Source organism: Hyla sarda, chromosome 1 (genome assembly GCF_029499605.1).
Source record: "Hyla sarda isolate aHylSar1 chromosome 1, aHylSar1.hap1, whole genome shotgun sequence".
NCBI classification, from domain to species: Eukaryota; Metazoa; Chordata; class Amphibia; order Anura; family Hylidae; genus Hyla; species Hyla sarda.
The window spans coordinates 73,925,055-73,950,932 of NC_079189.1; the positions used below are offsets into that span (position 1 = coordinate 73,925,055).

The 25,878-nt window shown below is 46.4% G+C and overlaps 1 protein-coding gene across 2 annotated transcripts in view; it reads left to right on the top strand.

Moving 5' to 3' along the window:
• Positions 1–14: 14 nt before the first annotated feature.
• STIM2 (stromal interaction molecule 2) overlaps positions 15–25,878 on the top strand; it is a 137,705-nt gene continuing 111,841 nt past the window's right edge. For both annotated transcript variants that reach the window (XM_056556051.1, XM_056556058.1), the window contains exon 1: positions 15–361. In XM_056556051.1, coding sequence (XP_056412026.1) covers positions 148–361 — 214 coding nt within the window. In that variant the 5' untranslated portion in view covers positions 15–147. The remainder of the gene's footprint in view (positions 362–25,878) is intronic.

Below are 25,878 nucleotides of genomic sequence, written 5' to 3' on the forward strand. Positions count from 1 at the left end.
CTGCGGGATCCCCGCCCCTCCGCTGACGTGTGTATGTGTGGGGCGCGTTCGTGTTGGGAAGCCGGTGCGCGAGCCCGGTGGCGGTATCGGCGGCGCGTGTGAGTGTGTGTGACGGGAGAGATCGGAGTTCCCGGTGCTCGAGATGTGATGACCCAAGCGGCGGTGGCTACAGTCATGAGGAGCTGGGATGCGGCGGGCAGGAGGAGGAAGTGCGGGCTGCCCGGGGGCTGGAGGCAGTTCCCCGGTGTGTGCCTGGCTCTGCTCATCGTTGTCCTACTGCTGCTTCCCCCGGCCTCGGTGTGCACGCTGTGTGAGGCGGACGGTGCCCGGAGGAGGCGGGATACCCCGGAGCTGCTGGCAGGTAAGCGGGTGAGGAGGATGCGGGTGACATCGGTTCCTTCCTCTTCTGTCTCCTCCGCCGTGTTCTCCGTTATTATGTGCGGGCACAACCGGGCACTGCCGCCCTGTATCCTGCATCAGACCTACCTGGACTCCAGGTGCCAACCAATACGATCTGCCATAGACCATGATGGGCTCCTGCCCGGGCCACCATAGACCTGATGGGCTCCTGCCCGGGCCACCATAGACCTGATGGGCTCCTGCCCGGGCCACCATAGACCTGATGGGCTCCTGCCCGGGCCACCATAGACCTGATGGGCTCCTGCCCGGGCCACCATAGACCTGATGGGCTCCTGCCCGGGACACCATAGACCTGATGGGCTCCTGCCCGGGCCACCATAGACCTTATGGGCTCCTGCCCAGGCCACCATAGACCCGATGGGCTCCTGCCCGGGCCACCGTAGACCTGATGGGCTCCTGCCCGGGCCACCGTAGACCTGATGGGCTCCTGCCCGGGCCACCGTAGACCTGATGGGCTCCTGCCCGGGCCACCATAGACCTGATGGGCTCCTGCCCGGGCCACCATAGACCTGATGGGCTCCTGCCCGGGCCACCATAGACCTGGGCATCCCCATATCTGATCACTGAGCCTTGGCCCAGGTGTAGTGCCCATGGTTGGTACCAGTAGGACATCACTGGATGTGTGGGTCAGCCGCTTATCTCTGATGGATGGAATCGGCCAATACAGATCCTACAAGTCACCATAGACCAGTGGTCTCCAAACTGTGGGTGACCAGTTAGTTGTAGATCAGTAACTACAGGAGGGCCGTAGTTTGGAGACCACCGCCATAGGCTGGTTAGTAAGGCCTGTGTGAGGATGGGCGAAGGGAAGATACTTGGAGAACTGTCACCTGAAGGCCCCGCACCTATATAGACCTGATGGCATCGGACCCTGACGCCTGGGAATCTGATGCCAGGGATGAGGGACCACAGTGGACTTAGCAGGTCCGAGTCCCAACCTGAGAATATGATGGATGGCACATAGAAGTTACCTGTCTTCTGATCTACCCAACTAGTCATATGACAGGACCTACATATGTCATCTAGAGACCTTAATTCTCCACCTAATGGTTTCTGTGCCCACATACAGTACATGCACATAGGATATCTGAGGGCACATCAGGGTAGGCGAGGTCAGAAACCCTTGATGCCCTCTCTGTCTGTGTATGTGCAGTCACATACCCTCAGGTTCTGGATCTAGGTCTGTGGATCTGACCTCTCGTACTGGAGCTAGATTGGGAACCTGTTGGTATCTGACCCCTCAGACGGATCAGGTTAGGGTATCTGAACCCACATACTAAGGCGAAATAGAACACTGGGGCGATTCCTACATGAGCCCTACTTTGGCCTGTGTATGTGAGGTCAGATGCCCTCAGGTGCCCTATCTAGGTCCACTGTAGTATGCGGGGTCAGATATGCTCAGATACTCATCTAACCCTAGTATGTGGGGTTAGGTGTGCTGGGGTGCCCCATCAAGCTCTGGTATGTGGGGTCAGATATGCTCAGGTGCCCCATCAAGCTCTGGTATGTGGGGTCAGATATGCTCAGGTGCCCCATCAAGCTCTGGTATGTGGGGTCATGGGGTCAGATATGCTCAGGTGCCCCATCAAGCTCTGGTATGTGGGGTCACATGCCCTATCTTGGTCAGTTTATCTGACCCCATCTACTAAGTGCCTGGATAGGATGCCTGAGGGTATCTCATGCCATACACATTGTAGAAGGGACACCCTGTGGGTTTACACTCTATGTAACCCAGAATCTGCAATGCCCATCTCACCCACACCTAATGTGTACACAGTATGGGCCCCTCTGGGTGTCTACCCACCACTTTCCAGGGCCAGTCTTATCTGGTGCAGTATTATATCTAGTTCTTCAGTAAATCATTCAGTTCTTGCCCACCATTGTTAAGCCCCCTCTATAATGTGCCCTGATAGGACCATGGGGCCATGGAATCCCCCCCCCCCCCCATAAAGGTGTATAGGTGTTCTCCTTATTCACCAGGGAGTAGTGGAGCTGTGTTGCTCTTCTATAGAAATGGTTTTTCGTGTTTATTTTATCCCGCTGGCTTCCTTTTTCGCGATGATTAAACATTGCGGTGTCTTTATCACGTTGCATCTTGTGTAGCCCGTCTGTAGGGGCTCTGCTATGTCAGACTGCATCGAGGAATAAAGCAGCATTGCGGTATTCAGCACAGTGCCTGCTCCACAGCCTGGCAGAGCGGAGATCACACTCAGCAGATGATGGGAGGGGATGTTCCTGACATTGGAGGGGGGTCCTCCCGGCCTCCCCATCTGCAGGTTTCCCCCTCGCTGTATTGTCAGCATCCTCCGGGAGGAATGAGGAAGCACCAGGCGGGAGGATGAGGTTTCACAGGGAAAGTGCTGAGTCTATGTACACGGAGCTGCGTCTATGGGGAAAGTGGCTGCAGCTTCCCAGTCTTAGGCTTTATTAAAGGGGATTTCCACTTATTAACAGAATGGCTTGTATTTCTATTTTCAACCTTATTGGTTCATTTGTTTGCTGCCGATCGAAACCATTGCACAATATATTCACGTATGACCAATTAAGTGGTAGAAATACTCTACATAGCATTAGTATTATACTCCAGAGCTGCATTCTTACATGGGCACTGTCAGATAGGAAAACTTTTGATATGTTGTAAAGCATGTATAACCCATAGGTTTTGCAATCGCTTTCATTAGAACATTTTTCAGTATTTCATACTCAAAAAGCCAGTCTAACAACTGCCCCCCTGCCTGCTTGGACACATACTAGTCCTGCTGTGTCCATGCATCATCACCTATGTCATGGACACACTTCCTTGATTGACAGCTGCGAGCGCAGGGCTCAGAGCTGGAGGAAAAATCCTCCCACTGTCAGCTTGTGTCCTGCTACTGTCAGTGAGGACAAGCTGGGAGTTGTAGTTTTGCTAATGCTAGGGGAGATGTGAGCAGACAGCATATTGATGGAGGGGGCGGAGACCTGCACAGTGAGGCCCCGCCCCCTCCCTTTGAGAGGAATGCAGACTAGTGAGCTAAATTAAGTGTAATAAAAAATAAATAAAGGTGCTACACTTTAAAATATGTACATGGTCAGAATTAGGTACTGAGTGATATATAAACTGACTGACTGGTACGCTTTAACCCCTTAACGACAATGGACGAAAATGTACGTCATGGTGCCGTGGTACTTAACACACCATGACATACATTTACGCACCACCATAACCGTGAGCATCAGATCGGTGCTCGCATCATGCGCGGCAGGTCCCGGCTGCTATTAGCAGCCAGGGACCCACCGGTATTGGCGGACGTCCGCGATCGAAGTGTCTTGTGGCCACTTATCCCTCTTTTCTTTTGCAAACACATTCATGCCTACCCAACCTGAGCATGCATGTGTGTTGCCAACAGCTCCCTAAAGTTGGAGATGCATTTTCGATAGCTATCCGCCAAATTTTCAGCTGTTTTACCTTATCCTGCCCTACACTTGCATGCTCAGACCAGCGGAGCATGCATGTGTTCTACTTATGCTATAGGGAGAAAACCACTTGAAGACACCTTTTTGGGGGAAGTTTATCACCGAGAGCCATAGGGTCAGGCAGGCGAAATCCAACGTGCTTTAGGGTTGGCAGCCCCCCATACACATTTAGGATGTGTTCACACAGTGTAGATTTGCCCTATTAAATGGGGAACCTCCGTGTGCAGAACCCCAGCATATCAAAGTGCAATTCCATGGGAGAAATCCAAGGGTCTGACTTGGATTCCTGGTGTGGATTCTCTTCCAAGGCCACGATGGATTTTTTTTCTTCTTTCTGGTAGAAAGATAAATCAGTGGTGTGAACATAGCCTTAAAGGGGTACTCCGGTGAAAACCTTTTTTCTTTTAAATCAACTGGTGGCAGAAAGTTAAACATATTTTGTAAATTATTTCTATTAAAAAAATCTTAATCCTTCCTGTACTTATTAGCTGCTGAATACTACAGAGGAAATTCTTTTCTATTTGGAATGCTCTCTGATGACATCACGAGCACAGTGCTCTCTGCTGACGTTATTATAATAATAATAACGCTTTATTTATTGTTGTCCTTAGTGGGATTTGAACCCAAGTCCCCAGGACTGCAAGGCAGCAGTGCTAACCACTGAGCCACCATGCTGCCCTTAGCATACATCTGCTTTGCATGGTTGCTAAAATGGACAGAGATGTCAGCAGAGAGCACTGTGCTCGTGATGTCATCAGTGTTCCAAAAAGAAAGGAATTTCCTCTGTAGCATTCAGCAGCTAATAAGTACTGGAAGGATTAAGATTTTTTAATAGAAGTAATTTACAAATATGTTTAACTTTCTGCCACCAGTTGATTTAAAAGAAAAAAGGTTTTCACCGGAGTACCCCTTTAAGTATGTATCGGATCATTATGTTGCCAACAGTTTCCAGCACAACTGTGAATATAGCTCTGGGGTACAGTACAGGCTTGAAATGAATTTTGAGAGCGGAGATATCTAATGTTTTGGAAAATTGACTTATTGCATATACCAGTGTATCTCGAGCTGTTGCAAAACTACAACTCCCAGCATGCCCGGACGGCCGATGGCTGTCCGGGCATGCTGGGAGTAGTAGTTTTGCAATAGCTGTGTTGGGAGACACTGGTAGAATACATTAAAGGGGTACTCCATTTATTTTTTTTTTTTTTACTTCTATTAAAAAAAAAAAAAAAAAAATATATATATATTAATCCTTCCAGTACTTATCAGCTGCTGTATGATCCACAGGAATTTCTTTTCTTTGAATTTCCTTTCTGCTTGACCACAGTGCTCTCTGCTGTCACCTCTGTCCAGAGTAGAAGCAAATCAACATAGAAAACCTCTCCTGCTCTGGACAGTTCCTAACATGGACAGAGGTGTCAGCAGAGAGCACTGTGGTCCGACAGAAAAGAAGTACTCGACTTCCTGTGGAGCATACAGCAGCTGATACGTACTGGAAGGATTAAGATTTTTAAATAGCAGTCATTTACAAATCTGTTTAACTTTCTGGCGCCAGTGGAGTGAAAGGAAAAAAAAAACAGTGGAGCACCCCCTTTTAAAGGTAGTACAATTTAACCGTATCCCCCCCCCCACCCAACAGGTTATTGGAAGTACCGTAATCTTGTATGATATTGTATTGAGCAATGAATTGCGCCTACACGTGTTGTGTGAGTCATTTAGGTCTTTATAGACAGGTTATGCATATATTCACAATACCAAGGGTGGAGCCATGTAAAAGACAGATGTAGCAGTGTTGGTTTAGTTTTATTACAGCGCAGAGTAAGACAATAATCATACAAGAATCCCTTCTATTTATCAGGTAAAGTATGACCGAAAGGGGCTTATTCACACACGGTTGTGCAATCTGAATGGCGGCACAGAGAAAAAGTATAAAGAGAAGACATAATACTTTTTTTTTTTTTGCACTTTTTGTAGTGTTTTGTGAATTTGGCCTTAGTTAGTAGAACACTGTGTACCCTGCGTTGTTGGGCTCCTCTGTGTAGGTGTCTGTGTGCTATAGGGCTACAGGGTGATCTGCTACCATATCAGAACAGTCTGAACACAGGATAAAACCTTGTCCTGTACCCTGTAATGATAGAATACAGGAAACGTCTTGTACGCTGCTGAACTGGGGGATAGGTTTGAGAAAGCATAGCTGGCCAAAAACCATTAAAGCCGCAGGGTCTGAGGATTTTAGTGGAACCTGGAAACAAGTCGTACAGTCTTTGATGATCCGATCAGGGATCCAACAGCTATTTCTCCCAATCCCCCTATACACATGCATGCTCTGCGGAGTAAGCATGCTTAAAGGGGTATTCCAGAAAAAAACTTTTTTATATATATCAACTGGCTCCAGAAAGTTAAACGGATTTGTAAATTACTTCTATTAAAAAATCTTAATCCTTTCAGTACTTATGAGCTTCTGAAATTAAGGTTGTTCTTTTCTGTCTAAGTGCTCTCTGATGACACCTGTTTTGGGAACCGCCCAGTTTAGAAGAGGTTTGCTATGGGGATTTGCTTCTAAACTGGGCGGTTCCTGAGACACGTGTCATCAGAGACAACTTAGACAGAAAAGAACAACCTTAACTTCAGAAGCTCATAAGTACTGAAATGATTAAGATTTTTTAATAGAAGTAATTTACAAATCTGTTTAACTTTCTGGAGCCAGTTGATATATCAAAAAAAGTTTTTTCCTGGAATACCCCTTTAAGATTGTTCTTTTCTGTCCAAGTCCTCTCTGATGCCATGTGCCTCGGGAAATGCCCAGTTTAGAAGCAAATCCCCATAACAAACCTCTTCTAAACTGGGCGTTTCCCGAGACAGGTATCATCAGAGAGGATTTAGACAGAAAAGAACAACCTTAACTTCAGAAGCTCAAAAGTACTGAAAGGATTAAGATTTTTTTTATAGAAGTAATTTACAAATCTGTTTAACTTTCTGGAGCCAGTTGATATATATAAAAAGGGGTATTCTGGCCATAGACATCTTATCCCCTACACAAAGGATAGGGGATAAGATGTCTGATCGCGGGGGGGCTGCTGCACGGAGGTTAGCGGTGGGTCCTAGCGGCGGGCCCCCCTGCAATCAGACATCTTATCCCCTATCCTTTGTGTAGGGGGATAGGATGTCTATAGCCGGAATACCCCTTTAATGAATAGAGAGGAGAGAGCCTCTGCTGGACTCCTCAGGTTATACTACATTTACCCTGCAGCAGCCAATATGCCGGGGGTTGCTAGAAGCAGGATGCTAGACAATTGCCTCTGATTTCTATTTTTTTTTCAGTTGGGAATATCCCTTTTAAAGTTTTACAATGTTTTTAAATGAGCTGGTGCTAGAAAGTTACAGATTTGCAAATTATTTCTATTTAAAAAAAAAAAAAAAAAAAAAACTCAATCCTTCCAGTACATATCAGCTGTTTTATACTACAGAGGAAGTGGTTGTTATTTCCTGTCTGACCACAGTGCTCTCTGCTGACACCTCTGTCCCTGTCAGGAACTGGCCAGAGTAGCAGCATATCCCCTATCCTACTCTGGACAGTTCCTGCTATGTACAGAGGTGGCAGCAGAGAGCACTGTGGTCAGATCTGCACAACTTCCTCTGCAGCATACAGCAGCGGATAAGTACTGGAAAGAGGGGTTAACCTTTTTAAATTGGAGTAATTTACAAATCTGTTGAACTTTTTTAATCTTGATTAAAATTTTTTTTTTTTTTTTTTTTACACCAGAGTAACCCTTTAACAAAGTTATTTGGATTGTTTCCTCTTTGAAAGTTAATCGGAGGAGTCACCAGGGCTCCTGGAGTGCACCAACCGGTTCCTGATATCACTACGGGTCATTTCTGGAATAACTCAGACATTTTTAGCTTTAGGTTTCCTAGAGCAGTGACCTAAATGCTTGTATCCAATACCATTCAGTAAATGGTCATGATCAATACTAGAGATGAGCGAATTTACAGTAAATTCGATTCGTCACGAACTTCTCGGCTCGGCAGTTGATGCCTTTTCCTGCATAAATTAGTTCAGCTTTCAGATGCTCCCGTGGGCTGGAAAAGGTGGATACAGTCCTAGGAGACTCTTTCCTAGGAATGTATCCACCTTTTCCAGCCCACCGGAGCACCGGAAAGCTGAACTAATTTATGCAGGATAAATCTACTGCCGAGCCGAGAAGTTTGTGACGAATCGAATTTACTGTCAATTCGCTCATCTCTAATCAATACACTTGTCATTGCCTCTCGAGTTCTGACATGGACGCTTTGGGGCAATAGTTACTAATCTGACAAATTGTAGAACTGAACTTTTCATCTTCGGTTCATTTGTTTTTGTACCTTTTATTACATAGTTTAAACTTTGGAACTTTGGAATAGGGCTGTGCTGTATACTGGTTCATACCGAATACCGAAATTTTTGTGCTCCACGATATGAATATTAACCCATAGCGCAATACCGGTTTGGCCCCTCCCCCTCGAATGAATGAATTGTCAGCCCAGCGCTGCGCTGTCCCCTTAATCATATGTCACCCGCGAGCGCTGTTCTGCCCCCCCCCCAAATTAATTATTAGCCCAGCGCTGCGCTGTCCCCTTAATCATATGTCACCCGCGAGCGCTGTTCTGCCCCCCCCCCCCCCCCCCCCCAAATTAATTATTAGCCCAGCGCTGCTCTGTCCCATTTGGGGGTAATACTCACATATGTCACCCGCGAGCGCTGTCCCCATTGGGGGTAATACTCACATATGTCACCCACAAGCGCTGCCCTCCTCGTCCTCTTTTTTTTTTTGTTGCAGCCGCTGGCACTGACACTCTATACCAGTGGTCTTCAACCTCCAGATGTTGCAAAACTACAACTCCCAGCATGCCCAGACAGCCAACGGCTGTCCGGGCATGCTGGGAGTTGAAGTTTTGCAACATCTGGAGGTCCGCAGATTGCAAACCACTGCTCTATCAGGGATGTGAAAATGTAATAAAAAACTACTTGTCCACGTGACTAAAATGGAGCAAAATCTACTTGTCCCTCATGACGATCCACTTGTCCTGGCCAATTTTCGCTTTTACGCTCTCGTTTTTTCCTCCTCGCCCTATAATAGCCATAACTACCTACTATAATGACACCTTTTAATTTTTAAATAACATATTCTCTGAACCAAAAAAATATATAAATATATATTAAGGGAAGTGAAATTGAAATAGTAAAAGATAATTTTGCAGATTTGGTGGTTTTCTTTTCTGCGCCATTTACCTTGTGGTTGAGGTAACATGTTAGTTTTATACTTTAGGTCGCCTGATTACAGCAATACCAGATTTGTATCGTTTACATCATGTTTTACTAATTCTGGACTTTTTCTAATTTTTTTTAATTGCCATTTTTTAACCCCTGTAGCTTTATTTTTTTTCCGCATACCAGGCTGTATGAGGGCTCATTTTTTGCGCCATAATCTGTTTTTTTGTATCGGTACCATTTTGGCATTGATCTGACTTTTTTTAATCGCTTTTTAACTTTTTTTTTCTGGGATATTATAAAAACTTCAAATCTGTGGTTTGGTATTTTTTTTTACATTTACCGTACGGGATACATAATGTTATATTTTAATAGGTTGTACAATTACGCACAAAGCGATAACAAATATGTTTATTTTTATTATGTTTGCATGTTTTTATATAGGAAAAGGGGGTGATTTGAACTTTTAACATGGAGGGGGTTAATGCAGCTGTCTTCAAACTGTGGCCCTCCAGATGATGCAAAACTACAACTCCCAGCATGCCTGCACAGCAAACGGCTGTCCTGGCATGCTGGGAATTGTAGTTTTGTAACATCTGGAGGGGCACAGTTTGATTAATGTTAATGTGTGTCTTTCAAACTTTTATTAAAACTTTTATTTATTGTTTTTTTTGACACTTTATTCATCTGTCTGAGGAATCGATTGATTCCTCATAAGTCTAATAGAGTTCTATTGAACTCCATTGATCTGTGAGCTCTGTGATCCATTGATAGAGCCTGGTCCAGCCAGGATCTATCAATGACAGAGCTGGGACTAGAGGAAGCAGAGGTAAGCCCTCCGGCTAAATCCATAGTGGATCGCCCCTCTGCGATCACGTTGCAGGGGGGCGATCCACCCCACTAGCCCACCAGGGAGCGTTCACATCTCCCTTTAGACGCCGCTGTCAGCTTTGACAGCGGCGATCTAAAGGGTTAATAGCCAGCCGCGGCGATCACCGCATGCTGGCTATTAGCGGCGGCCCCCGGCTACTGAGAACAGCCGGGGGCTGCAGAGTATGGAGCGGGCAGGAATCCCGAGCCCGCTCCATACTCCCCTGTGAGTGCCGCATACAGTCTCCCCGTGCAGACGTGCGGGGAGTGAAGGCAGAGGACGCAGGTCTGCACGGGGAGAAATAAGCCACGCCCCCTCATCTCCCCCCGCACGTCTGCAGAGCAGGGGAGAAAAGACGAATACACAGCTTCTCATCTCCCCTGCTCTGCTTCCGAGGACACAGGCTGCAGAGTATGGAGCGGGCAGGAGTCGGGAGCCCGCTCCATACAGACTGCAGATCGCCGCACTTGTCAGGTCCGGCCCTGCTTGCCTGAAGCCGGGCTAAGGACCGGACAAATTCACCTGCCCGGCGCCCAAAACTGCTAGTCCCGGGCGTCGGGCGAAAGAAATTCCACATCCCTGTCTATACTATATCCCTATGCCCGGGCTGCAAAAGGTAAACAAAATAAACTTTAACTCGCCTTTCCCGTCGGTCCGGACCTGCTTCCCAAGGGAATGGAACGTAGGACAGCCGTCAGCCTATCCCTGGCCGCAGCGATGTTCCGCCTCGGCCGGTGATAAGTTGAGCGTACTGTCTTGTTAGAAGCCGGCTCCTTACATGACAGTGGGCTCAGCCTATCACCGGCCGGGGCGGAACATCGCTGCGGCCAGGGATAGGCTGACGGCTGTCCAACATTCACGTCCCCAGCGTAAGGCCGACGTTTTGCAGCCCAGACATAGGGATACAGTATAGAGTGTCTGCGCCAGCGGCCGCAACAAACAGGAGGACGAGGAGGGCAGCGCTTGCAGGCGAAGTGAGTAGTACCCTGATGGGGACAGCGCAGTGCTGGGCTAATAATTTTTTTTCTGGGGGGGGGGGGGATACCGTTATATACTGTGGAACCGCCATAAGTTACAAAAATACCGCAATACACATATTTGGCTATACCGCCCAGCCCTACTTTGGAATAAACCTTAAATTGCAGTGGCCTCCAAACTGGATCTCCAGATATTTCAAAACTATAACTTCCAGCATACCCAACGACTGTCCGGGCATGCTGGAAGTTGTAGTTTTGCAACACATGGGTGTCCACAGGTTGGAGGGCACTGCTTAGTTGGTTATCATATACAGTGATGGCATGTTGGTAGGATGTCTTTATGATCGTGGGGGTCATAGAGAACAGCCATAAGGTTATGGCTTATCCTAGTAATATGTTATGTGCATGACTTTTTACCCTGATAGTGGTTCCTGTCATGCAAGGTTCTGTTTTGTGTGGAGGTGTTACAGGTAGCATGTGGGGCCTTTTTGTGCCACCTGTGTTTCCAAACCAGGGTGCCCTCCAGCTGTTGCAAAACCACAACTTCCAGCATGCCCGGACAGCCGAAGGTATGGTGGGAGTTGTAGTTTTGCAACAGCTGGAGGCACCCTGGCTGGAAAAACACTGCCTTTCCTCTATCAGATGCTGTTTGTCCAGAGATATTCTCCCCTGGAAGAATTTTTCTTAGAGGCATATAGCTCCATTCATATAGACCCTGTACAGCAGTATATATAGAGACTTATGTATGAAAGAGAGAAGAGGCCTTCAGTGTCGCAGCTGGTGCGGAAGTTTACATGTTCTCCTTCCGCAGTGGAAGTGTTTGTCTTCTAACCCTTCTAGAGATTGTTAGTGGGAACTTGGCTGTTTGCTATGTTGCGTCTCATGCAGGGCTGGATCTTTATCGATTGTATTTTAAAGTTCGACCATGTTTGTCTGTAAACCAGCGCAGCTTCTACTTCTCAATCTGATGTGGAAAGATAAATGCTGCCCTGTAATTGTTCTCTTCCCATAATATTTTCATACATTGGATAGTAGGGTTAATGTTAAATGGGCGCTATCAGATTCAAAAACGTATTCTATGTTGTACATCTTGGCAAAACATTAACCTTTCTAATGTACTTCCTAAGAAAGCTTTTAATAATACAACAATGATAAAACAAGCTCGTTCTCATACATGAACAAAATGAAAAAGCACCTCTGAATTGTGCACATTACCACAATCTAAATGTGTGCATGTCACGAGGGCACAGGTAAAGTAATGAGGCCTATGGTACAGATGAGTTGGTGTACTAGAGGGGAGAGAGGAGAGAGCACAGGGGAGTGCCATCAGACAGGAGAGGGAGCACAGGGGAGTGCCATCAGACAGGAGAGAGCACAGGGGAGTGCCATCAGACAGGAGAGGGCACAGGGGAGTGCCATCAGACAGGAGAGAGCACAGGGGAGTGCCATCAGACAGGAGAGAGAGCACAGGGGAGGGCCATCAGACAGGAGAGAGAGCACAGGGGAGGGCCATCAAGACAGGAGAGGGAGCACAGGGGAGGGCCATCAAGACAGGAGAGGGAGCACAGGGGAGGGCCATCAAGACAGGAGAGGGAGCACAGGGGAGGGCCATCAAGACAGGAGAGGGAGCACAGGGGAGGGCCATCAAGACAGGAGAGGGAGCACAGGGGAGGGCCATCAAGACAGGAGAGGGAGCACAGGGGAGGGCCATCAAGACAGGAGAGGGAGCACAGGGGAGGGCCATCAAGACAGGAGAGGGAGCACAGGGGAGGGCCATCAAGACAGGAGAGGGAGCACAGGGGAGGGCCATCAAGACAGGAGAGGGAGCACAGGGGAGGGCCATCAAGACAGGAGAGGGAGCACAGGGGAGGGCCATCAAGACAGGAGAGGGAGCACAGGGGAGGGCCATCAAGCCAGGAGAGGGAGCACAGGGGAGGGCCATCAAGCCAGGAGAGGGAGCACAGGGGGGGGGGCCATCAAGCCAGGAGAGGGAGCACAGGGGGGGGGGGCATCAAGCCAGGAGAGGGAGCACAGGGGAGGGCCATCAAGCCAGGAGAGGGAGCACAGGGGAGGGCCATCAAGCCAGGAGAGGGAGCACAGGGGAGGGCCATCAAGCCAGGAGAGGGAGCACAGGAGAGGGCCATCAAGCCAGGAGAGGGAGCACAGAGGAGGGCCATCAAGCCAGGAGAGGGAGCACAGGGGAGGGCCATCAAGCCAGGAGAGGGAGCACAGGGGAGGGCCATCAAGACAGGAGAGGGAGCACAGGAGAGGGAGCACAGGGGAGGGCCATCAAGACAGGAGAGGGAGCACAGAGCGGGGAACAACTGGAGGCACAATTTAAAGGGGTTATCCACCATAAGGTGATTTTAGTATGTACCAGGCAGACAGTAATGGAAATTCCTAGGAAGGATCTGCACTTGTCTTCGGGATAAATGTCATGAGATTACCATAACACTGTGGCTAGCTTTTTGTTAAATGGTATTTCCTGTTTGACTTTTTTTTTACTACAAATCCCACAATTTCATTTTCCTTCCTCCCCACACATCATCCACCCCATCCATTGAAACATAAATGAGCTGCATCCATTCAAAAGACCTGTGTTTTTCAGTCAGGGTGCCTACAGCTGTTGCATTAGTTGCAGTTTGATCTCTCTCCCACCAAGCGACCCCTTCACCCACTGAAGCAGACAGGCTCCCTGTCATCAGCTGACTAGTGAGTCAGTTCTCGGCCGCATTGCAAGCTGGGAAACATCTGAGACAACAGTCATTTTGTATGCTGTTAAAAATAAATATTGGACTGAAAATCACAGAAAAATTTTGAGAAAACCGTCACACACAGGTACAGACACTATATTATGAACTACACTAACCTTACAGCCCCTGTAGCATAGTCAAATAAAAAAAAATCCTGGAATACCCCTTTAAGGTCAGGTCATCGGCGGATCAGTTCCGTGTGACCCTGCCCTAAAGGAGATCTGTAATGGTAATTTTCTAGAAACCCCTGTGCCCGTGCTGCAAAAAGTATCAAAACAAACTTTACCTCGCCTTTCGACTAACGACCGCCGACCTCGTTGCGCCTATATCTGTGTGCCAGTCTTCTTCCTGGGGACAATGAGTCATACTGTGCTCAGTGAATCGCCGGCCACAGCGATGTCCCACCTCGGCTGGTGATAGGCTGTGTGCACTGTCACGTACCAAGCCTGGGCAGCAGGGAGAAGGCAGAGCACAAGCTAGTTACATGACAACACTCAGCCTATCACTGGTTGAGGTGGGACATCGCTGTTGCCGCCGATACGCTGAGTGTGGAATGACTCCTGGTCCCCAGGAAGCAGGAAGAAGACCGGCATCGGAGGACCGGGACACGGATATCAGGGGAACGTTGGAAGGTGAGTTTGTTTTTGTTACTTTTTGCAGCCTGGGCACAGGGGATAGTGAAAAATTACCACAACAGATTTCCTTTAATTTGCCATTCTTGCCTTTGTTGTTGTATTTCATTATATTTCCATTGGTTTCTAAGGTATCTACAATATCTTTAATATTTTGCATCCCTGGTACCATTCTGCAGGGGAAATTAGAAGGGGCTATAATGTTAGCTGCCAGAGGGAGAAGGAGACTGATTCTGTTCAGAGCCCTGCGGCAGGGGAACACAGGGTACAAAACAAAACAGAAAAACTTTTAAAGAGTACCTATCACTAAATGAACTTTTCTACACTAACTTAAGCTATGTTCCCTAACTACATCTAACACCTTCCCTGCCCTTAAAAACTTTATAAAGAGCTTTAAAAAGCCCTGTAACTTACCTATCTTCTTGCTCACTTAGTGTGAGCACCCGGCAGGAGGATGTGGGCGTTCCCCAGCAGGCTCTGCATCACTGAAGCCTGCTGGGGGGGGGGGGGTACTGCTTCCACTGTCACTTGGGGGGGGCATGGGAATAGTACCTGCTTATCCTCAGTGTACGGGGCGCCGCTTGTCCTCACTGCCCAGATGCCTGCTTGTCCTCTGTGTACGGGGTGCCGCTTGTCCTCTGTGTACGGGGTGCCGCTTGTCCTCTGTGTACGGGGTGCCGCTTGTCCTCTGTGTACGGGGCGCCGCTTGTCCTCGGTGTACGGGGCGCCGCTTGTCCTTGGTGTTCGGTGCCCTGTATGCGAGCACAGTGCTCCCGCCTGTCTGATTAACAGACGGGGAGCTGTGCTGAGCTGGTCACGTGCTCAGCCAGCACTGCGATTTCGGACTCACTGCCAGGCCGGCGTGAGTCCGAAATCAATGAAAAGCTTGCGGCTAGGGAGACCCCTAGTGGCCACATTTTCAAAACTAAAAAACACATAAAAGGAAGCATTTTTTTAAAATTTAATCTTATTACAAAGTTGTTCTATATACAATCAGCTCTAACATATCACATTTTTTTGATGATAGGTACTTTTTAATTTTTATGCTGTAAATTGCTTTAAATGTAAACATTTTAATTTAAATTTGCAAGCTTTCAAAGCTTTTCTTATGGAACTGATTAATGTGGTTTTGGAATGGCTGCAGAGACTAGGTTCGGGTTTGCTCTTTATGCTGGGTATGTAGTAGGTTGGTGAGTATTTTTAGCCAAAACCAGAAGTGGGTCCAAAACATCGATGAGGAGCTAATTTCATAGATTTTTCTCAGTGTTGGTCCCACTCCTAGAAGAACTGACCAAAATCGTGACGGACCGTGAACCTAGCGTTACAGAGCCCAGCGCCTCGGTTCAGTCTAAGACGTTTCACACGGCAGATTTTCCTCCCTGATTTTCCTCTACTTCTCCATGCAAAAACCATGGCATGCAAGTTATTAGAAGCAGATTCTAAGCAGAATTCCTATGTGCAAATTCTGCCTGGAATGAAAGGCACTTGATGTCAGTGGAAGGGCCTGATGAGTATTTTCTGTTTCAAGAATGGACATGTCTGTTCTTTCTGCGGAGGGCAGTATTTGAATTTCGCCATATGCACGGTGCAGCAGAATCCCATTAAAAACGATGGGACTCTTCTGCAGTGGAATTTCCGAGCTGAATTTTTCTGCCAAATTCTGGTCAGAAATTTGTGAACGAGGCCTTAAAGATCTGAATGCCTCCATATAACAGCTTATTTTGGTGTCATAAATGCAGACTGATGTATTATATATTTGACCTGACAGGTGGGGCCTTTATTTTCTGTATGATACACTCATAGGTGCTGAGCGGAGTTAACCCCTGGCAGTTCACAATCCCTAAACCATTGTTTTCCAACCAGGGTGCCTCCAGCTGTTGCAAAACTACAACTCCCAGCATGCCCAGACAGCCTTAGGCTGTCTGGGCATGCTGGGATTTGTAGTTTTGCAACAGCTGAAGGCACCCTGGTTGGAAAACACTGCCCTAAACTATACACTAGGATGCAGCTCCTTGTTGTCTTGGCTTCTCCTTTTGTATAGTGTTACCGCTTCAGGAAGGGGAGGCCATGTCCTGCTTCTCAGAGTCTCCAAGTCTTTGGAAGCTTGGACCTGTGACAAGAAAGGGGACGCTTGTGTTTCCAGTACCATTACTGGAGCCTGATAGGTGCCATGTAGACAAGGGCAGCTGAATAGACACAAAGGCCCAGATTTATCAAACTTATCACACACACACAGTAATGGTTACAAGGGCAACCGAAACGTTGCATCCTGTTCACATGATGGAATAAAAGCTATGCAAGTGATTCTTATGTTTGAAATAAAAACCAAAAACATATACTGTGTGTGTATGTATGTGTGTGTGTGTGTGTGTGTATATATATATATATATATATATATATATATATATATATATATGCGATATTATCAGCCGATAATCACGATTTTGGGCATTACCGGTATCGGCAATTACTTGCCAATAATGCCCCGCGTCGCACCGCCTCGGCCCCATTATCTGTTCCCAGGGCCCGGTGTCCACACTACCTATGGCTCCTGCTGCGTCCTGCGTTACGCTGTGCGCAATGACGAGTGACGTGACGTCACCGGCAGTGCACACAGTGACAGCTCAGGAGGACGCCACCGGAGCCAGATGTAAAGTGGACCCCAGGAACAGGTAATTATAAAACCGGGGATGGGGGAGGCAATGGGGCCGTGGCGGTGCGGTGTGGGGGGGGGGGTGATAGGACTCAGGACCCCCGGACAGGCAGGGGGAGAGAAGCGGGCAGCGGCGGTCTATGGCACCGCAAAAGCCACTGCAGTTCATTGATTTAAAACGCCCACTTTAAATCAATGATCTGCAGCGGTGTCACGGGGGGGATAAATAGCCGATAACGTATACCGGAATATCGGTATAAGTTATCGGCCCTAAACTCCACCGATTATCAGTACCGGCCCTAAAACAAACGATATCGGATGATATATATACCAATAAAGAGCAGCACATCCAATGTAAGAAATCCTAGGGTGCCAGTCAATTGAATCTCGGTGCTCCGATCCTTGTTTTAAATATAATTGATAGAAGGCAGCACACCAACTTGAGTGAAATCAAATGTTCTTTATTCCATGTAGGAGAGACAACGTTTCAGCGATCTCACACCGCCATTTTCAAGAAAATGGCTTTGTGAGATCGCTGAAACGTTGTCTCTCCTACATGGAATAAAGAACATTTGATTTCCCTCAAGTTGGTGTGCTGCCTTCTATCAATTATATATATATATATATATATATATATATATATATATATATATATATATATATATATATAATAATATTACAGACCAAAAGTTTGGACACACCTTCGCATTCAGAGTTTTCTTTATTTTTATGACTATGAAAATTGTAGATTCACACTGAAGGCATCAAAACTATGAATTAACACGTGGAATTATAGACATAACAATAAAGTGTGAAACAACTGAAAATATGTCCTATTCTAGGTTCTTCAAAGTAGCCAACTTTTGCTTTGATTACTGCTGTGCACACTCTTGGCAGTCTCTTGGCAGGGGTAGTCACCTGAAATGGTTTTCACTTCACAGATGTGCTGGTGGCTAGGAGGAGGTGTGATGGTGTGGGGGTGCTTTGCTGGTGACACTGTTGGGGATTTATTAAAAATTGAAGGCATACTGAACTAGCATGGCTACCACAGCATGTTGCAGCGGCATTCTATTCAATCCGGTTTGCGTTTAGTTGGACCATCATTTATTTTTCAACAGGACAATGACCCCAAACACACCTCCAGGCTGTGTAAGGGCTATTTGACCAAGAAGGAGAGTGATGGGGTGCTGCGCCAGATGACCTAGCCTCCACAGTCACCGGACCTGAACCCAATCGAGATGGTTTGGGGTTGAGCTGGACCGCAGAGTGAAGGCAAAAGGGCCAACAAGTGCTAAGCATCTCTGGGAACTCCTTCAAGACTGTTGGAAGACCATTTCAGGTGACTACCTCTTGAAGCTCATCAAGAGAATGAGTGTGCAAAGCAGTAATCAAAGCAAAAGGTGGCTAGAACCTAGAATATGACATATTTTTACACTTTTTATGTCAGGTCTATAAGTCCACGTGAAAATAACGAAAACTCTGAATGAGGTGTGTCCAAACTTTTGGTCTGTACTGTGTGTGTGTGTGTGTGTGTGTGTATATGTATGTATATATATATATATATATATATATATATATATATATATTTATTATTAATGTGTGTGTGTTTTTTTTTTTTTTTCCAAACAGAAGAATCACTTGCATATGGTTTCCATGTAATGCTTCTTGTCCCAGAGATGACAGCTGCCACCATTTGGGACCTGTATCGATCTATATTGACACTAATAATCTCATTATAAGCTGCTCGTAGGATCTTTACAGACAGGGCAGGGCGGCCCTATTGCGGTCTGTGCTGCTTTCCATTTAACTATTGACTGCTGTATCCTGTTCTCTATAGTCTTTCTATGACACAAGCAGAATCCAGTTGCTCAAAATGAATTTCTGCTTTTTTCTACATAAAGCTCAGTCACTGCATCATGTCTGTAGCTTTCACACTTTATATTTCTTTCACCATACTTAAGATTTGTTTGCTGTCAGTGAATGGAAACATTCTGGAAGCTGAACTTAATACTTATCACTACATCAACTCTTGCACATATGTGTTTTCCTGAACTGTGTATTTAGATTAAATTTGTAGCAGCCTAAAGGGGTTATCCACCATAAGGTGACTTTGCTACTTACTTGCCAGACCGTAATGGACATGCTTACCAAGGATCAGAGCTTGTCTTGGGATTAAATGGCTGTGTTGTGAGTCCACCATAACACTGCTGCTTTCTTTTTGTGAAATGAATTTGCTTTTGGATTTCACTTCCTTGAAGTCCCATGATCCCTTGTTTGTAAGTGTGAGGTCCCCTATCTCCCTCCCACACATCAGTCATCCCACCTATTGCAGCACAGCTGAGCTTCCTTCTATGAGTGCTGTGCTTGAAACTACAATTCCCTGCAGTCCTGTGGAGGAGATTGATCCCCCTCCCACCAAGTGGTTGCTCCACCCGTTGAAGCAAAGAAGGCTGCTTTCAACACGTGACTAGTGATGTAATATGTTGGACTACACTGCAACCTGGGAATAGCTGTGTCAAATAACTTTTTTTTATTTTTTTTTTTTAAATAAACTCAGAATACCCATTAAAGGGGTACTCCGGTGAAAACCTTTTTTCTTTTAAATCAACTGGTGGCAGAAAGTTAAACATATTTGTAAATTACTTCTATTAAAAAATCTTAATCCTTCCTGTACTTATTAGCTGCTGAATACTACAGAGGAAATACTTTTCTTTTTGGAATGCTCTCTGATGACATCATGAGCACAGTTCTCTCTGCTGACGTTATTATAATAGTAATAACGCTTTATTTATTGTTGTCCTTAGTGGGATTTGAACCTATGGCCCCAGCACTGCAAGGCAGCAGTGCTAACCACTGAGCCACCATGCTGCCCTTAGCATACATCTGCTTTGCATGGTTGCTAAAATGGACAGAGATGTCAGCAGAGAGCACTGTGCTCGTGATGTCATCAGTGTTCCAAAAAGAAAGGAATTTCCTCTGTAGCATTCAGCAGCTAATAAGTACTGGAAGAAATAATTTATAAATATGTTAAACTTTCTGCCACCAGTTGATTTAAAAGAAAAAAGGTTTTCACCGGAGTACCCCTTTAAGGTCCTGGTGGTTTTGCTTATAGAGGATTGGATAAATTGGATTCCATTGTAGTTGAACAGTGTTCACACAGAGCTTATGCAGAAAGGTATATGTTAAATGGCACTGACGATGCAGAGGTAAGCCCTAAAGCACCCTTTAGACACCGCTGTCAGCTTTGATTGCCGCATGTCGGCTATTAGCTGTGGCCCCCCGCAACAAGAATCAGCAGGGGATGTCTGGTATGGCACAGGCATAGAGTCAGGAGCCCGCGCCATACACAGTGGCAAACATCGGAGCAATCCCTGATGTCAGTCATTACAGGCGGGCATCTCCCTGTTATGACGCGGACCCGACCCGCGGCATGTCCTTACCCGATCCATGACGTACATGTATGTCATGGGTCGGGTGAAGATTAAGCCACACCCACCGAAATTATCGGCAGTAGATTCACTCGGCTGAAAATGGCAAAAGGGCATTTTCTTTAGCAGACACTTGCATGAACAGATGTGATGTGACCAGAGCCCTGGCTGAGGCCTCGGCTAGGACAGATTAAGCCTGTGGAAATAAACAAGAATCTTCCCAGTCGGTGACAGTAAACAGAAAACAGTCTATTTAAAAGTTGCCCAACTATCGCACACTGATGAAGAATTATTTGTCGCAAAACAAAAAGCCCCTTTAATAATAGGGCCAGTGGCTCAGAAGGTGCGGCAGACCATAGGGTTGTCGCCCTATATGAATCCAGAATGACGCTGCAGGGATCTATAGTCTTCCTCCTAATTGATCTCTTGGTTCTTCTCCAAGAATCACAAAACTGGAGGAAGAATTAGAGCCATGGAGTTTGCCAGAAGAAAGCCTGTCTTTGGAGAATACTTGTGAGAAGTCATGGGAAAGTTACAAAGTATGTCACTAACACTTATGATTGTTGGGAAGACTTTAAAATAAGGGTTTGGGTCTTGGATGACGGGAATGTGGTGGGACGGATAGATCCATTGTGATCATTTAGGCTTTACCACTACTGGCTGATAATGTCAGATACTCAATGACACGTTGTCCAGGCATAGGTTCCCATCTCATCTGGCAATGGATGTGGAGAGAAACTACTACACGCTGTATACAACCATTCCAAAGGTGACTGTACCATGGGCAGCGAGGATAAAACACGGGCTGTATTATGTAGTATGGCAGTGTCTGTTCTTCCAAGCCCAGGGCCCTTTCTTGGCACAGCTATAATCCTGGCAGTTAACCCAAACAGCCCTGGATGCCATGCTGTCTCTTGTATAAGCCTTTAAAGGAGTACTGCAGCCATAGACACCTATACTTTGCATAGGGGATAAGTGTCTGATCGCAGGACCCCCAGCCATCTCCCATACGGGGACCCAGCATCACAGCTCTATGGGAGAGGCAGATGCCTGAACGTTGCATAACCGCCTCTCCCATAGAGATACATGGAGTGGGTATGTTGGCTGTGGCGTCATGCTGCAGCCGACACACCTCCTGCACGTGAGAGCTGTACATGTGATTGCGGTTGGGGCACAGCGTTCAGACCCCCTGCGATCAGACACTTATCCCCTTTCCTGCGGATAGGGAATAAGTGTCTATGGCTGCTGATATCCTTTAAGGTTACTTTATAATTTGCTGATAATGTGATGTTTATTACACTTGTCATAGAGTAAAAAGGTATTAAAAAATAAAATAATAAATAAAAGCATGCACATCTGCCCAATTTTCTGTTGCTGCTTTTCGAACAGAGCCCAGGTCCCCACTGCTGATCCTGGTGTTCTCCTAATGTACGTGAAATGGCTGCACAACAATAAATGGACACAGTGATGAGCACTCCCAACCAGGGATTGGCTGAATAGACATTTCAGGTGTGATTAGCAGCTGGGACCCAGGCACTGTTGTACGAGCAGCCACAGGTGAGTAAGTTTTCCTTATTTTTTATTTCTAAATGGGCATTTTCGCTTCCAACAGCTTCACTCCATGTTATAGGCTGTGATTCCTAAGATAATTGTAAATAACCTTAATTTACCAGAAATTGAAGTCTTGTCCACTAGGTGTCTCCCTACTTTGCAATGCGCTGTTCACTACATGTTATCAGGGGATTTCTGTCTCTAGTAGCAGAGACCAAGGACAAAACACATGATGTTGGGACAGGGGTTAACATCTGATAGGTGAAGGAGAGAGTGAGTTTGAGTCTGGGCTGTGTACATGCCAGTCTGTCAGGTTTTTAAAATTCTTTTGAAATGACAAGTGCACTTATAGAAGTTTTTTTTTCTTTTTCCCAGGACAACCCATTTCAAAATTTTCATTGTGCATGTTTTTGTCTTCTGTATTGGTGGGGGTGGGGGTCACGTCACACGTGAGATATTTTGCTGCTCATTTGCTGCTGCATATTTTCCTACCCATTGAAGTCAGTGGGTACCAAAGTCAGCTTTTCTAAGAGCCGAGGAACGTACTCTGGAATCGCCCAAAGTACAAGAGAAAGTGCAAACGTGTTACACTAAAAAAAATGTGCACAAAAGATGCGGTCTATCGCAAGCCCTTCTCGGACAGGTCAGAGGCCCCCCAAAAAACCTTACCCTTCACCTCCGGACCAAAAGGCACCTGCGAGGTTCCAGGTTTGATGTCCCTTTTCGCCGAGGCTACTAAGCGACCACAAATGCTCCCGGCATCCCCCTAGGCTTTAGCCAAGGTATCTGCCTGCAGAGCCGTTAGCGGTCGGTACCCTGTCCATGCAGGAGTACCCGGGGTTTTTGCAGGGAGATGCGGAACCTGATGGCCACACACCTACCCTAGACCGCCAGGAGGGACACCCAGAAAGGCTACCGCATCCTGACAAATCCTGTGAACACACAACACGCAAAAAGTGACCGTGACAAGAAGAAAATAAATAAGTGGCTATGAGCAGGTTTACTGCCCGGACATCTGGCCAGATCTATAAAAATGTATCCGATCCTAGCCGGAAGGCCGGGAATCAAGAGTTGAGTGCCACAAGGTGAAAATATCATGGTACCAGTGCGTCCACTTAGTGAGCCAGTACACCCAGTGAGTTTCGGCACCTCAGGGTCACCGCTCCCCGAGGCACTAAAGTATCTCTGCTCTAGACCCTCCCAGCCTCATGGCGAGACCCGGAGGGAACAGGTCACATCAGGCAGCTGTTGAACTGATTTGGGCGCCAGCCCCGGTACTCCTGCTCCTCCATGCAGCCATCCATTCCTACCAGTGGACTGACTGATAACAGCTACTACACTAGATCTTAGCCAAAAGGTCGAGAAGCGATACCAAAATCAGCTGCAGAAAATATGCAGATTAATTTGACAACTGGTTCTTCCTATACAATCTGACACTCTCTTGTCAGTCCTATCACTGTAGGTACAGGACCTATTGACAAGGGGTTGGTAGGACTCAGTTGTCAATTTATACATATGTTTCCAGTAGGTATAAAATGGGAACGGTACAGGTGATATTTCATACTTAATACAAGTGTCAAGGTCAAAAGTGGTGACAGGAAATCTTAAAGAACTTGTTCCTGGTCTTAAATCTCACATTTGCATAGGTAAAGTTTACTTAAATAAAGAAAGAAGTGTCCATGTAAAGAAGGGAGTGTCATTGTTTGGTCATTCACAATGTTGCAAGAAAAATAAGCGTTTAGAACAATGTTTTCCAACCAGAGGGCCTCCAGCTGTTGCAAAACTAAACTCCCAGCCTGCCTGGACAGCCAACGACTGTCCAGGCATGATAGAAGTTGTTGTTTTGCAGCAGTTGGAGGCACTCTGGTTGGGAAACACTGATCTAAAGTACCATTTTATGGCTTACCAAATCTTTCGACAAATGATGTGCAATGATGTCAAGTATATAAGCTGCTCCTGAGTAGTCTGGCAGCAGGTTACCCTTCTTCTCTCCATTCGGAACACATGAAAGCACAGATGAGCCTAGTGTGCATGGAGGGATTGGGTGAGATAGCTGTCAGATGAACATTTGGCCTTGAGCGATCACTTGTATATGGCCACTTTAAAGGAAATCTCTCAACAGTGTCACTAACCTGTTGGTACAGTCAGGTAGTGCGGTTGACACTGATAACTATACTTAATTGTCCCCGATCTGTGGTCTCGTTCTTTTACTATCTGCCTCCTTTCGGGTGGCAGATTTAGGCTGTGGGCGGAGCTTCCTGTCATCACTGCTGCTGCTTCTCTTCTGGGCCTCGCTGCGAGCAGGCTTGGGGAAACGAAAACGGTGATATCGGTAAGCATCGCCTATGCCTCAAGTCTGCCGTCGGAACAGAGGAAGATGGTGTGAGAACTGCCGTGGATCGGGGACTGGTAAGTATGGTGGTTATCGGTGTCACCCACGCTACCTGTCTGTATTAACAGGTAAGTTCGGTGACACTAATGACAGATTCCCTTTAACCCCAGCGTTTATAAATGTCCATAAGCGGCTCCAAAGGTATGACGTGCACTCAGCAGGTAAGCGCGCATCATACCCGGTGGGTCCCACTAGGGATCGACCGATATCGTTGTTTTTTAGGGCTGATACCGATAGTCTGTCACCTTTCAGGCCGATAGCCGATAACTTATTCCGATATTCCGGTATAAGTTATCGGCTATTTCAACCTCCCCGGTGGGGCAGAAGCCGTTGTAGATTAATAATTTAAAGTGGGCGCTTTAAATCATTGAACTGCAGCGGCTTTCGCGGTGCCAGAGACCACCGCCGCTGCCCGCTTCTCTCCCCCTGCCTGTCCTGAGTCTAACCACCACAGCTGCCCCATCGCCTCCCCCCCCCCCCCCCGCCCACATACCGCCGCCTCCGCCCACATACCGCCGCCACTTCCCCATTGCCTCCCCCATCATCTGGCCACATTTTCCTGCATGTAGTTATGATTTTTTTTCAAAAGTACGACAAAATCAAACCTATATAAGTAGGGTATCCTTTTAACCGTATGGACCTACGGACTAAAGAGAAGGTGTAATTCTTTCCGAAAAATGTACTGCGTAGAAACGGAAGCCCCCAAAAGTTACAAAATTACATTTTCTCGTCCATTTTGTTGCACAATGATTTATTTTAAATTTTTTTTTCGTTTCGCTGTAGATTTTTGGGCAAAATGACTGATTTCATTACACAGTAGAATTGGTGGCGCAAAAAATAAGTCATCATATGGATTTTTAGGTGCAATATTGAGTTATGATTTTTAAAAGGGAAGGAGGAAAAAACAAAAGGGCAAAAAAGAAAAATCGCCAAAGAGGTAAGGGGTTAATAATGCCAGGTTTCCTGGCTGATAGAAGCCCAATGAGCAACCCATGTGTAAACATGATACATGAAGTGCCCAATGTCATGCATATATATATATATATATATGGTCTGTACCAATTCCCTCTTTGGCATGGACATGCATCCAGTGTAGCAGCAGTGAGGGGGGGGGTGTATGTGTATATGTGTGTGTATGTATATGTACGTGTGTATATATGTGTGTGTGTGTGTGTGTGTGTATATGTACGTGTGTGTGTGTGTGTATATGTATATGTATGTGTGTGTATATGTATATGTATGTGTGTGTATATGTATATGTACGTGTGTGTGTATATGTATATGTACGTGTGTGTATATGTACGTGTGTGTATATGTACGTGTGTGTGTGTGTATATGTATATGTACGTGTGTGTGTATATGTACGTGTGTGTGTGTATATGTACGTGTGTGTGTGTATATGTATGTGTGTGTATATGTATATGTATGTGTATGTGTGTGTATATGTATATGTACGTGTGTGTGTGTGTGTGTGTGTGTATATGTATATGTACGTGT